The following is an 11634-nucleotide window of genomic DNA, read 5'->3' on the forward strand; positions in this document are numbered from 1 at the left end:
GATGGGTGCTTGGAGATGGGGCCAGCAGCTGCCTGTGGGGGTGGTAGGGCAGGACAGGGTGTTACAGATGCACTCATAACCAAATCCAACAGGTGTTAAAACTCAGATTTATTCTTCAGTAAAAAGTTAGTTAGAAGTCTGGTAACATGTTATAAACCACAGACTCAATGATGTAAAGAGAATTAATACTACACAGCCAACTCAAGAATCCCCAAGATTTAAAGTGATGACTCAAAATGTGCATATCACTCACCTAAAAGCTGAGGGCTCTCTCCCTCAAAGAGTTACCTCGGACGGTGCCCTGACCCGAGGGAGTGTCCCTAACTGCAGACCTGCTGCTCTGAGGAGGACTGATTCCAACATGTCCTCCAGCGGGAGCCTGTTTATACCCCTGTCAAATCTGACCTGTGGTCATTTAATCCCTATTAGCCAAGAAGGTCACCTCAGTGTACCTGGTGCATCTCGATTGGCCAGTTCAAATTTCAACGTGTGGCCTCCAGGGTTTCGGGGGTTTTTTTTTCTTCCCCTTCTCCCTGCCTGGAGAAGTTTCGTTTCCTGCTGGCGGGATGGGGGGGGAAGTGTACTGCCACACAGGGCTTATGGGTCTTCAGGGAGGCCCAGAGCAATCAGTTCAACCCCCATGTCCATGTAGAGTACGAGTTGTGGCTGGGCCAAGATGACATGTATGAAAGTGATGAAGACCTGGATGAGAAGGTGAGGTCCTGACAGGCTCTGGCTTGGGGCCATGCGTGCTGCCACTGCCCCCACTCCCACTGCACTGGGGCAGGCACTCCTGTACCTGCCCAGCTGTACCTGCTCCATCTAACCCACAAATATCCCTTTCCTAGCTGGGTCCTGTGAAGAAGAGGTCTGCCCATCCCCAGAGCTGCTGCCCCCAAGCCAGAGGTAGCAAGGGCAGTGCCCTGGCATGGGTGGCTGGACACCTGCCCCCCACCAGCTGCCCACCTCCGCAGCCTGGATGTGCCGCTGGCCCCCTCCTACATGCCTCCATTCCTACCCCAGGAGGCAAAGCGAGGTGAGACCCTGCAATGGGGTCCTGCAGGGGCTGGTTGGGTGAGCTGCTGCTGCTGTAGCCTGGCTGCATTGGCAGAGGGTGGTCTGGGAGGGAGCTGGGCCCTTGATGGGGTGTGAGGAGTTGTCTGGTGCCCTAGGGCACCCTTTGGTCCTCTGCTCCTTGAGGGACCAAGGCTGGCTTTTGTTAGCTGGTCTGTCCTAGCACTGATCCCTGCTTTGAAGAGCAGCACAATGTATGCTCGCCCTTGGAGTTCCTGCGCTGGTGCTATTAGGATGCACTGTCCCTTCCCAAATGTTCCTACTGTTGGGAGAGGCAGAGGAGCACGTCTTTAGAGACAGGGCTGGGAAGACAAAGCTGCTGGCAGAAACAGCAGCAGCAGCATCGCAGTTCTGCTCCTTAGCAAGACCGGCTCCCACTGTCCTTGCCCAGTCTTCCCATGTTGTCTCCCACCTCTAAAAATCCACCCTGCTTTCCAGGAGACTCACCAAGTCCTGCCTGACTTCCCCTATGCCAGTCCCAGCTCTGCTTCCAACCTGATGCATTTCTCAAGTCAGACCTGGAAGCAGAGGAAAGAAAATCCCTGCCCATGCATTTGTGCCCATTCTCCCTGGGAGCTTCACCCCAAGAGCCCTGCTCAGTGCTAGCTTGCTGCTGATCCCTGATCCATTCTTGCTCTGTGTTTAGCTCTTGAGGGGGCATATCTACCCTTCCTTACCAGCTCATTCATCTTTGCCAAGGACACAAGAAGCAGGAGGAGCCCACCCCTGCCTCTGAGCATCAAGCATAAGCGCACATCCTCAGAGCCAGTGCCTTGGGTACCACTCAGCTCTGAGCAGCCCAGCCCAAACTGCGTGGCTTCAGGTAATGAAAGGACAGGTTCAGGAGGGGCAAGGAGGCAGACCACGCTGGTGGAAAGGACCTGCTGCAGGTCTGCAGTCCAGCAGCCGCACCAGGTCAGGTTGTCTGTGGCTTTGTCTGGCCAAGCCTTGTTTGTGGATCAGGCCCACGAGGCCTCTTGCTTGGACATGTGGCTGGGAGAGCTGTGGGACCTGCAGCTCTGGATGGCATGCCCACAGCTGAGCATGAGCAGTTCTCCCCACACCCTAGCTGTCAGACACCAGTGCCTCCTGGGCAGGGTTATTCTGGGGTTTGCTGGGCTGTTGGAGATGCTGAAGTCAGAGAAGGGAAGGACCCTGTCCCTGTCTTTCAGGCAGTGGATTTGTTTCCATGGGTGTCCCATGGCAGAAAGATGCCCCCCTTTCCATACCCAGGCAGGGTGGCAGGCTGGGGTCTGAGGCAGTGGCTTGCACAACACAACCATTTGACAAAGGGGTGAGTGCTGCCAGGAGCAGCCCTGGGTGCTCCGGGGTGGAGGTCTGGCCAGCTGGAGCCTCCAGGTGCCTCTAGGAACCAGCCTCATCCCAGCAGAGCTCAGCAGCATGGGGAGCATGGCGGGGTTGGAGGGTGCCAAGCGCATGACCCATGGCAGCTGCTTCCTTCCCCTGGTGCTGGCAGCTCTTGGGGCACCTTGGAGCTACACAGCGCATCTCCCACCTCCTGGTAACACACTTCTCATCTCAGCCTCCGCTCTATGTTCTTCTGCTTCCTGGCAATGTCCCTTCCCCTGCTGCCCCCTCCACCCCCTCCCCAGTCCTTCCCCTTTCCAGCTCCCAGACTGATGGGGTGCTTGTTGCCCACACTGTACCATGGAGGAGGACCATGCTGCACGACAGTGGTGGTTGCTGTTGTCTATCCATGATGAAAGGTGGGAGGAGATGACCAGCCTGAGTGTGTCATAGATGCCCTGAAAGCCATGGATCCCCTCTGCATGCCTGGCCCCAGCAAAGTGGGACAGCCTGGCCCACACCAATCCCTCCAGGAGCCAAATCCATGTTCTGGCTGTGCCTGTGATGTCCCACCTCTTCTTCCTCAGAGGAGCAGTTTGGTAGGTGGCCAGCGGCCAGGCTCAGCTCAGCTTGGCTTCCCACATCTGCCCATATTTATCACCTTTGGTTTTGAACTGAGCTGGCATTGTCCCCAGCAACTTCTCTTCCCAGCACTTCTGCTGTGACTCCCTGGCATTGACATCTCCCTGCTAAGTGCTGGGAACACTAACAAAATCCCCATAAGGCTCCACTGCCCTTTGAGGGACACCTGGTTTATGTATTTGGATTGTTGGCAGGTGTGCAGCTTTGGACACAGACAAGGGTGCAGTGTCCACGCTGGCCCTGCCTCTCTGTGCTCCCCTTCTCCCCGAGGACACTGTGCAGAGGCAGAGCCCTTTCATTAGGGGGACCTTGCTTGGGTTGCTTGGTCCTGAGGTTGGGCTGAGCAGCACCGCTGACTCCTTGCACAGACCTGCCCTGAGAGAACTGGGATGTCAGACAGTGCAACTGCACATGCTGCAGTCCTGGGGCAGAAGAGCAGGTGCCTCTGGAAGGATGCTCCAGCAGAAGGAGGTGTCTTGTGGATCCCTGTCCTACCTAAACTCCCAGCAGGTGACCTGCTACCTCTGCCCTCCCTCTGCACAGGAAACCTCCCAGTCTCTCATCCTTGGTCCTCACATCTTTGCCAGGGGCTTTGGGATTAAGACAGTAGAGCTATTTTAGTTTGTGTCTCATGAAGCTGAGGAGACCTGATGATGCTCTCTCCTGCTTGCAGAACAGACTGCTACTCTGTAGGGTCCGCACTCTTTATGACTGCAATGCTAACCAGGAAGATGAGCTGACTTTCCATGCAGGTGAGATCATTGCGGTGTCTGAAAAGGAGGACAGCAACTGGTGGGTGAGTGAACCTGCATATGGTGACCGGCACTAGGATGTGCATGATCGCTCTCCATCCATCTCTTGCCTCTGTCCCATGACTGTCACACCCATTGTCATCTCCTGCTCTGCATCTGTCTCTCCATCTTCCATCTTTTCCTTGGCAATCAAAGGCAGCTGTTATGGGGCCAGTCCCTCATCCCCCTTAACACCCCTGTGCTACGCTCACCAATCCTTTTCCTTCCCTTCTCCCCACAGAGAGGGTGGATTGAAGGACAGCCTCACAGACAAGGTGTCTTCCCTGCTTCATTCGTTCATGTTGCTCAATGAGTAGGAGCTGCTTCAATTCAGGAAGGAAGATCTGATCAGCTGCTTATTCCCCAAGCTCCCATCTGTACCAAGGGCCCCAAGGATGAGCAGGCTGGGAGTGCCACCTCACCCAGTGCTGCCTCCCTCACCTCTGTTGCCACAGCATCCCTGTCCCCCCAGCCCACTCCTCCCATGGGCTGCCAGCAGTCCCAGGCTGTCCTAGAGGATCCCTTGGCCAGCCAAAGGGAGAGAACACGACGACCTACATACTCCACAGATATGCTCCTGCCCCAGACACATCCCCATGCAGGAAACAACCCTGGCCCATTCTGTTTCCAAATGCCTGGTTCTTGCCTTGTCCTGACCATGCTGCCTGTCCTGTGGTACTCTGTGCTCTGCTGGTGCTAATGGAAACAATGGTAGAGCAGAGCAGCACTGCACCCTGTGGGGCTCTGGAGCTGCAAGTGGAGCCATACTGGCATGCAAATCTGTGGGAAAGGGGCTTCTGCTAATGGCTGAGCACGCTGGGATCCTGGAAATACAAATGGGTGCTGTGGAGCCAGCACTACCTTGAGCCTGTGCCGTCCCTAATTCCTCCCACCCAGGTTTTACTGTTTGTACTCCAGCAAATGTGCTCTGTGGCAGCCCACAGCATTGCTCCTTCGGTGCCTGGCCCCCCAGCAATGGTGGAGAGGCCTGCCACCAATAAACACTGTCTCTTTGGTGCTCTGTATTTCACAGGAGTGTTCTACTTTGAGTTTCTAGATCCTTTCTCTTCGCTGCTCTCCCTCAGGCACCAAACCTCTTTGCAGGCATCAGAACAAAGAGGGCTCACCTCCCCTTGGATAAAATCACTCACGATTCAGCTTGCATGGCTTTTCTCTACAGACTCCGTTTTTCCAGTTGCCAAGGTACATTTGACAGCTTTCCTCTGTCCTCTCTGAGACAAAATACCATCCAGGTGAGCAAAAGAAACCAACTGGTGAGGTGCTGGATGCACGATGCTGTTGAGACCTCCATGTTGCTGGTGTCAGTGTGGCAGAAGTTGAGCCATCCCAGCAGGACCCATGGGGCAGGAGGGTAGTTCCACGCCAGGCAGCTTCTCCCACCCTCAGAGGAACATTTAAATGATTTTTGAATTTCCTGATTCAGTCCTGGGAACACAGCCAGAAGGACCAGTGGCTGGTGCAGTGCTGGGCTGTGTGGGAGGGCCATGCTGGGACACCAGGGTGGTGGGCACAGCCGGAGGAGGGATGGCAGTCCTGACCTCACTATGCCACTCGCTGTGTGGCTCTGTTCTCCCCCCACGTCATGGTGCAACACTTCCTCTTCCCGTGGTGGTTGTTGCAGTTTGCAACGAGCACTGGCGAGGCCACTGAGCCCAGGAGCATCACCTTTGCCTGGCCCTGCTCAGTGGCACTTCAGAGGACAAGGTGAGGGGTGTCAGGGACAGCTGGCTGGGGACCAGGGGGTTGCGACACCATAAGGGCCTCTTTCCTGGCTGCAGGGCTGGGGAGCTTCTGGCAGTGTGCCCTTGGGGCTGAACGGGGATGGAGCCAGATCTGTGGCCACTGGGTGCAGGCTGATGCAGTGTCTGCATGGCTGCAGTGTGGTGGCTTGTGGCCGATGGTGCTGGGCTGTGGAACCCCAAGGCAAGGGCATCTCTGGGCACAGGGACTGGGGGGTGGGGGTGGTGGGCGGGGTGTGTTTCAGCTGCTGTGGGGATGTGGGTGCGGGTGGAGAGGTCCTGTCCATGGTGCAGGGGCTGCACATGGGCACAGGCAGGGAGATGGGGCTGCTCAACCCTGCCTGTCAGGAGCCCTGCCCTCCCCACCGATGGGCAACTGCAAAAAAACTTAATGAAATATTCACTGTGCTGCCTGAGTCCCCTGGCTCTGGGCTTAATGGACTGGCTGGTGCCAGCCATGCAGCGCCAGCCAGCTCGTTCCCCCTCCATGGACTGTGGCTTAATAACCGCTGAGGCTCGCTGAGTGCACAAACCAGCCCAGAGGACTGCTGGCTCCCAGCCCAGCCGACGGGTCAGATGGGTGCTCTTTGCCTCCAGCACAGCGAACACTAGTTACTGCTGCAGGAGGGCAAAAGACTAAGTCATGAGGATCCGTGGCCGCCAGCAGAGAGAGCATCAGGAACCTTCAAGGTCCCCTTGAGCCTCTGGGGCAAAAAGCCAGCAATTCATGGCCGCTTCCTGCTTGGGAGCACCCACATCTGCGTTTCCGGCATGCTTGTGGTGGCTTGTTTGTATTTCCCTTCAGGAAGAGGTGACAGTTCAGTCACTTTTTGAAAGGGCAGGCTTGCAGTGGAGCGTGACCTGCTGCAGCCACCTGGGATCATCCAAACCCCCCTCTCATATCTCCCATCTCTGCTCGTTACTTAGACACCCAGGAGCAGCAGTTTTGCTGTCACGTGTGTAGCCTCCGAGTCAGATTTGAGTGCAGCTGGTTGTATGCCACAGTGAGCAGGTATGTCTGTGCTGCAGGAGTTGCAGAAAATGGTTAATGTGGAGAAATGAAGCCGGTGCTGACCCATGGCCCCATGTCAGCACCCGGGGGACTGGGAGAAGCACAGAGTGCTCCTGTGAGGACAGGAGGGTTTTTCGCTCCTTCAGGTCTCCCAGTACACAGGGACACCCGCCCCGCAAAATCTGCTGCAGTAGATTCTGACCCTGGGATGAAGGGTATCCTCGCATCCCTGTTCCTCACTCTCACCTTGGCCCATGCCAGGTCCTGAGAGGCTGAGCACATCATGAATACCCTGAGGACAAGAAAACCCTTTTCACTCTGACTTTAGGTTTACTTGACTGCTTGTAGATGGAGAATAGAACTCTCATTTAAATAAGGTTCATGCACATAGATGGCAGTTACTACCTCCTGCTCCTTCCTCCTGGCAATGATTCAGTGCCCTTGAAGCTGCAAAACCCCAGGGCCACTGGGGAGGGAGCACCTCACCTGCATGGGCTTGGCAGCGGCAGAGAGGCCAAGGGGCTCCTGTGCCCAGAGGCTGCTCCACAGGCTGGCGTGTGTAGGGAGGAGGCAGCAGGGCTTGCTGCCAGCAGAGGAGCTGCTTCGTGGGCCAGCGGCTGCCACTCAGGAGGGTAGCTGGAGTTTGGCAATGATGCTTTGCCATTTGTTCGCTGATCAGTTTGCAGACCCTAAAAGTGTTGTGGGCAGAGAGCAGCCCCTCGTACAGTACGTGCTGCCAGCCAGCCCTGCCTGGACCTAAGTAACTGCGGCAGTGCCAGAAGCACAACACAGCAATAAAGCCACTGAACAGTTTGAAAAGGAAATGCATACCAGGCTATATTTCAGGTCCCTGCAGGGTTGGTGAGCAGCCAAAGGGTGTTCCAGGAGGCTGGACAGGGAGGGTGGGTGGGAAGGGGTCCTGTGATGCCACTGCCACTGGTCCCTGTGACATCTCGCTGCAGGCTGCGTGAGGGATGCTGTGCCAGAGGCGCACACATGTGGTGCTGGCCCTGTGCCTGCTGCTGGTTCTGTGGCAATGTTTCCGAGCCCCCACAGATGGCCTCAGCCCCTTCCCTTGGGCTCCCTCCCACCTCAATGCCCCTGCTGCCTGCTGCACTCCTGGTGCCAACAGCTCCGCATGGTTCAACTCCAGCTACAACATGGCCATGGGGCCTCTGCTGACAGGCGCAGCCCACGAACTCTCCTCTGATGTGGTTCAGTGGTGGCTGGTAAGTGAGGGCATGGGCAGAAATGCGGGGTTCTTCCCAGGCTCTCTGAATCTGTTTGCGGTGGGGCAGGGCCAATGTCAAATCAGGCAGATACAATGGGGGATGAAAGGGGTGCAGGGACCCCAGCTCACCACCCTCCCCACCTCTCTGGGCTGTCCCACACCCTTTTCCTAATATCCCACTGGGGTTTTCTGTGCCTTTCCCAGGGCTCTGCTGGGAGAAGTGGGGCTCTGTCCCCCTTTGGGGGGGGGCGGCTGATGCTGCCTGTCACTGCCTTTGCTCCCCTAGACACTGCAGGGTCCCCAGAGTGGCACCCAGCTCCAGGCCATAATTCAGCAGCTCTTCACTGTCCTCCGGGCCCCGACCAGCAGCGTGTGGGACCAATCTTGCTGCAGGACTTGTGCGGTGGTGGGGAACTCGGGGCGGCTGAAGGGGTCTGGCCATGGGCTACAGATCGATGCCCATGACTGGGTGCTGAGGTGGGTGACCTGAAAGGGCTTGGGCCCTCCCTGTCTTCTCAGTGTGCCCCAGCTACCCTGTGAAATCCACCAGCCCAGGCCCTGTGATGGCAGGGGGGCCCTGCTCCCTGGAGACCCCCACCCTGGGGCATGCACTGGCCTTGTGTTATCCATGTCCCCTCTTTGCTGCTGGCAAGGGTGACCTGGTGTCCCTGCCCAGTGGGACCAGCAGCCTGGGACTGGCACAGCGTGCACCTTCATTTCGGGATATGCCTTCCTGCTATCCCCCTAGGATGAACAGAGCAAAGATCGCTGGCTTTGAACTGGATGTTGGCATGAGAACCACCCATCACTTCATGTACCCAGAGAGTGCAGTGGACCTCAGGCCCGGCGTCCACCTCGTTCTTGTCCCCTTCAAGCCACTAGACCTGCAGTGGGTGGCCAGCGCCTTCTCTACTGGAGAGCTCACGCAGTGCGTCAGCTTCAGGGAACAGCATCTCTTGTGCTGGAGACCCTGGAGATGGCGCAGGGTGGTCCTGGGGACCCTGGTGCCTCGCTGAGGCCCTGGCACCATGGTCCTGGTGGAACGAAGGGCTCCTGGCATTCATCTGCACTTAAGTTCAGGGAAGTGGGCACTGAACCATCCCTGCAGGGCTTGGACATCCTGGAGTCCCATAATGCCCATGGGTGGGATGGTGGCTGTCCCCGCTGTGGGGCCATGGGCTTGATGTGTCCCTTCCCAGAGCCAGGCCAGGGGATGCTGCTGGGCCAGCCCAAGGGGCTGGGGGTGCCATGGGGCCAGGTGCTGGGAGACACGCCACCCTCTGCAAACCAGCCACCTCCAAAGGAGAGGCCCTGCAGTGGGAGTGCCCTTTGCTCACTGCTGTCCTCTGGCTTTTGCAGCACATACGTGAGAGTGAAACAGTTCATCGAAGCTGATAGAAACAAGGTAAGGGCTTGGTGGGCTCCAGCTCCTCCTGGGCAGGCAGGGCTCCTCTGGGTAGAGACCAGGCTTGTTTTTCAGCAAGATGTGGGCAGAGCTGGTGAATAGAAGGGACGATGGCTGTGCTGGTGGTGAGGGGCTGGCTGTCCCATTCACAGCATGGTGAGCAGCTGGTGGCTCCTCTGCTCCTCACTCAGGTGCTGATCCTGAGCCCAGCTTTCCTCAAGTACATCCATGACAACTGGACACAGCACCATGGGCGGTACCCCTCCACCGGCTTCACAGCCCTGCTTTTCGCCTTGCATGCCTGCCAGCAGGTGAGCACGGCCAGGTGCTGCCACCATACCACTGCTGCACTGCTTGTCCATGCGTTCTCAGGCTGACCTAGCGACCGCACAGCAATGGCTCTTGCTGGTGTGTGCACAGGTCTCCGTGTTTGGCTTTGGCGCAGACAGTGAAGGGAACTGGCACCACTACTGGGAGAAAAACCGCTGGTCTGGAGCCTTTCGCAGGACGAGGGTCCACGATGCTGACATCGAATTCAGCATCATCGAGACATTGGCAGCTGAAGGCAGGATTTTATTCTACAAATGATGCATTTCCAAGAAACTGAAGCCAGGCTGTTAGCACAGAAGCTCGCAGCTCCCTACACTGCCAGCAGCTGCCTTGGCTCTTTAGCTTGCTTCTCCCTGACAGTGCTGCCACCTGCCCAGGCTCACAGACCCTGCCATCCCTAGGGGTCTCGGTGCTGCTTGTGCTGGTCCCACCAGGCGGGCACTATTGGTGCCAGGAGATGACACACTTCCATGGCATCAGGGACGTTGCATTTGGTTGGACACAGGGTGGGCATGGCTGTCCCCACACTGGCTGGGCGAGAGGAAGAGGAGACAGTTGGGCTGGAAGTGGCTGTGGAGCCTGTGAGCTGCTGTGCATGTCCCTGTGGTGGCTGCGAAGCCATTGGGTGATAGTGGTGGTGATGGCAGCTACTCAAATGTGGCTGTCCATGTGACAGAGCTGACACCTCCACCCGCTGATGGCTTTGGGGGGAGGTTTGTAGTTGTTCTTTGGGCAGGAGGAGAGGGGCATCTTCCTTTCCTGTCTTTTTATATCTAAGGAAATATTTTAAAAATTGTATCAAAGAAGCGTGAGAAAGGAAAAAAACCAAGCATGCTAAGTCAGAAGATGACAATCAAGTACAGCTGAAATGATCTTATATTGAATAAACTTTGAAAACATACATGAATCTTTTATTAACATTTGCTTTACTTTTTTGAGCCCTTACTGCTTTGAAAAGATAGTACAACCTATCTCAGCCCCACCCTGCAAAACAAGATTGCAGACCTTGGAGACTGAGCTCCCCAAAGGATGTTTTCTCCTCCAGAGCAGGGTGTCTTTTCCCACTTTCACTCACAAACATGAATAGCCTTGAATCAGACTCAGCTTTTCCATGGCTATTAGTCACTTTGGTCTTTCAGTCTATTAAAATCACTGGTTCTCTCCTACTCATAAGCCCCCATTTTATAGCAGAAGCCTGTATTACTTAACTATTAGCTTCCTTTAATTTCTACCTCTCCAGGTAGAATCTCCATCTCTGTATGTGTCTTGTTTCTCTTCTCCATTATATCTATTTTCCCACATTGAGTACAAGTCTTGCATTTATTTAACCTGCCCCTTCACCTTCCCTCTATTTTCTCTAGGTGCTAAGCAGTGCTCTGTGTGATGCTCTCCAATGCTTTTCTGAGGTTTACAAGTAACTGGCTTTCTTATCAAAGACAAGCAATTAGCTGGTAATTGTTTAACTGTGGGTTAAACTCTGCTGCATTATTTCCATTCATCTTCCCCCTCTTGAGTAGTCTTTCAAATTTAGTTACAAAGCTGTGTGCTCTGCTGAGTGATTGAAGCTGTTTGGGTCCTGATAAAACATATAAATATTATGTCCCCTTCCTCACATTGTAAGAGTACTGTATGATCCTGACCTAATGTTTCAAACGTTTGGTTTTTTTACAAACCCTTTTTTTTTCAGTATTCAAGCTTGGAGATTAATCAAGTCTCCTTACTCACACCTCAAATTGCTTCTCCCCCGATTGAAAAAACACAGGTTATTATACTCCCTGGGTTGTAGATAAGTTCAACTAAAAAAAAAAAAACAAACCACAAACAAAAACTACTTTCAAAAGAACTATAAAATAGCTTTCTCTCTGCATTATCTGATCCTGTGCCTGTCACTTGCTGTGCACTGTTGGACCAATTGCTTTGACCAAGTTTAGAGTTAATACCAAAGCAAATCCAGAGTTGAGACTTAAGAGTAATGAGTCCGGTTTGCCTCAAAATGAGGCAGGAATACACAATATTTTTTCTCATTATTTTCAAATTTCTTCCAATTTAATTTCACATACCAAGCACTTTACTCACTTGTG

General features: G+C 54.9%; 2 protein-coding genes across 6 annotated transcripts in view; both read left to right on the top strand.

Annotated features, from left to right (window-relative positions):
- LOC104320542 (arf-GAP with SH3 domain, ANK repeat and PH domain-containing protein 1-like) overlaps nucleotides 1–4543 on the top strand; it is a 29501-nt gene extending 24958 nt beyond the window's left edge. The window contains 7 exon segments of the mRNA XM_069808838.1: nucleotides 616–714; nucleotides 849–892; nucleotides 894–1036; nucleotides 1721–1897; nucleotides 2836–2981; nucleotides 3698–3820; nucleotides 4057–4543. Of these exon segments, the coding sequence (XP_069664939.1) occupies nucleotides 616–714; nucleotides 849–892; nucleotides 894–1036; nucleotides 1721–1897; nucleotides 2836–2981; nucleotides 3698–3820; nucleotides 4057–4128 (804 nt within the window). The 3' untranslated portion in view covers nucleotides 4129–4543.
- A 46-nt stretch (nucleotides 4544–4589) lies between these two features.
- On the top strand, nucleotides 4590–10460 carry LOC104317926 (CMP-N-acetylneuraminate-beta-galactosamide-alpha-2,3-sialyltransferase 2-like). 5 transcript variants are annotated; one of them, XM_069808893.1, is made up of 9 exons: nucleotides 4590–5018; nucleotides 5458–5540; nucleotides 6173–6587; nucleotides 7550–7816; nucleotides 8105–8295; nucleotides 8567–8746; nucleotides 9178–9223; nucleotides 9415–9534; nucleotides 9644–10460. In XM_069808893.1, the coding sequence occupies exons 4-9, from the start codon at nucleotides 7562–7564 to the stop codon at nucleotides 9809–9811; spliced, it is 960 nt and encodes a 319-aa protein (XP_069664994.1). In that variant the 5' UTR covers nucleotides 4590–5018; nucleotides 5458–5540; nucleotides 6173–6587; nucleotides 7550–7561; the 3' UTR covers nucleotides 9812–10460. The 5 variants fall into 5 exon arrangements, with proteins under 5 accessions (XP_069664994.1, XP_069665010.1, XP_069664979.1 ...); XM_069808909.1 differs by having other exon boundaries at nucleotides 6511–6587; XM_069808878.1 differs by having other exon boundaries at nucleotides 5458–6587.
- Nucleotides 10461–11634: the final 1174 nt, after the last annotated feature.

The sequence above is a fragment of the Haliaeetus albicilla genome, chromosome 2, assembly GCF_947461875.1.
Source record: "Haliaeetus albicilla chromosome 2, bHalAlb1.1, whole genome shotgun sequence".
Taxonomy (NCBI): domain Eukaryota; kingdom Metazoa; phylum Chordata; class Aves; order Accipitriformes; family Accipitridae; genus Haliaeetus; species Haliaeetus albicilla.